General features: G+C 36.6%; 1 protein-coding gene across 1 annotated transcript; it reads left to right on the forward strand.

The window, feature by feature from the left end:
- Positions 1 to 906: 906 nt before the first annotated feature.
- LOC149176411 (putative disease resistance protein At1g61310) lies at positions 907 to 1,578 on the forward strand. Its single transcript, XM_089421459.1, has one exon. It carries the CDS (start codon positions 907 to 909, stop codon positions 1,576 to 1,578), a length of 672 nt encoding a protein of 223 aa, XP_089277585.1.
- Positions 1,579 to 1,838: the final 260 nt, after the last annotated feature.

Here is a 1,838-nt window from a genome sequence, read left to right on the forward strand (position 1 = left end):
TCAAGGCTCTAGCTAACATGATTAGATTTCCATGTGGCTAATAGTAAAAAATTGGTATGAAAATCCTAAATTTGAAAGCCGAGTCAGTTTTCTGAATGTGAACTTCATCCCCCCAGATGAAAGGTTTCCTCATATGGACTTCTCGGATTTTGCATCCCACACCATCATGGCTTTTGGTAACATGATTTCACCTACGATCACTAACCTATTTGAAAATTCATTCGAAACGTTGGCACAATTTGAAAACATGTATTTTCAAGGATTTAAAAGTCCATATAACTCCCATAAGCGTCTTCATCAGCAAAAGAGTTCTCTTCAGATTGCAGAAATAATATTGTCGATGATAATTCTAGAGTTGAACGAGAAAATGAATGCTCACCAAAAATGGGGATTTGAATTCCCATGGAGAAACATTGTTGATTCATTAATCCCATATGAAATGGAGGCATCATGACATAGTGATGCGTTGTCTCGGTTCCTAGAAAATGTATAGAATGGAAGACAACATTCGACGACCACTTTCAACGGCTTAAAGATGACCCTCAAATTATTATCGATGTGGAGCAGATTGTGCCTACTATAGCGTCTGAGTCGAGGCCAATCCTTCATCAACCTGTCCTAGTCACCATATTCATTGGCTTCCATATGAAATTTGATCAGGCGCGACTGCAGAAATGGCTTACCCAACCTACTTATCTAGTGGTTGGTGTGTGCGGTATGGGTGGGGTTCGAAAAACGTCCCTCCTCCAACTCATATTTAACCATTTTAGGGAGGTGAGTGGTATCTTTGACAATGTCATATAAGTTATCGTTTCTCATAATTTTAAGATTAGAAACTTGTAGAATTCCATTGCTAAGGCATTGGATTTGAAAATTAGTGAAAGCTTCGAAAATGATTTGCGGAAGATGGCATTGTCTACATCTCTTGAGAAGAAAATATTTCTTCTCATTCTAGATGATGTGTGGGAGCACATTGATTTTGATGAAGTAGGGATCATCTTTGGAAATGATAAGAGCAACAAAGTATTGATCACCACTCACAACATAGAGGGGATTGTAGCAATGGGGGGAAATCAGTCCTCCTTAAAGATAAAGCCCATGTTCAAAGAGGAAGCGTGGGAGTTGTTCAAGAGAAAATATTTTACAAATGACTCGGTTGCTCTTGATAGAAATATAGAAGCTATTTCCAGACAAATTTCCAAGGAATGTGAAGGTTTGCCATTGGTTGTAAATGTAGTTGGTGCAACGATGGCTTCCAGAAAGAATGAAGAGGACTGGCGTTGTGCTTTAACTCTGATGGGCAATACAGATCAAGATTTTGAAAGGAAGATTGATACAAAACTAAGGTATAGTTATAATGTTTTGTCTGATGAATTGAAGATTTGTTTCCTCTATTGTGTTGCCTTTCCCAAGGATACAAAAATTAATGCAAAGACACTGGTGGAAATTTTGATCGTGGAAGGCATGCTCACCAGCGAAGAGACAACTTATTTAATGCATCTTGGGTACGAGTACTTGGATCGACTGGTAAATAGGTGCTTGATCCAGTATGTTGTTTCATATGCATTAAGGAGTTGATTTAAATAGTTGAATTCAATAAAAATTTTGTTGGCACAATTGGTTGACGATGAATGTTGTTTATTCAACTGTAATAACACAGGTAGATGATATCAAATTTTTCAATATATGAATAAGTTTAAATTCTTATTCATTAGATTATTTTGATTTGTTAATCTTTGATTATGGATTGTTATTGATTAGATTATTGATCCTTGGAGGAGATTTTGGAAGTCACAAAAAGGAAATTGAAGAGTAGTGTGTGGGAAAGCTATTAGATT

The sequence above is a fragment of the Pinus tabuliformis genome, chromosome 4_1 (assembly GCF_031772625.1).
Source record: "Pinus tabuliformis cultivar Carrire ecotype Pingquan chromosome 4_1, CPIR1, whole genome shotgun sequence".
NCBI lineage: Eukaryota > Viridiplantae > Streptophyta > Pinopsida > Pinales > Pinaceae > Pinus > Pinus tabuliformis.

What these genes read in the sequence shown, in the direction of transcription:
- LOC149176411 (XM_089421459.1), top strand. Translation starts at nt 907, where the DNA reads ATGGCATTGTCTACATCTCTTGAGAAGAAAATATTTCTTCTCATTCTA.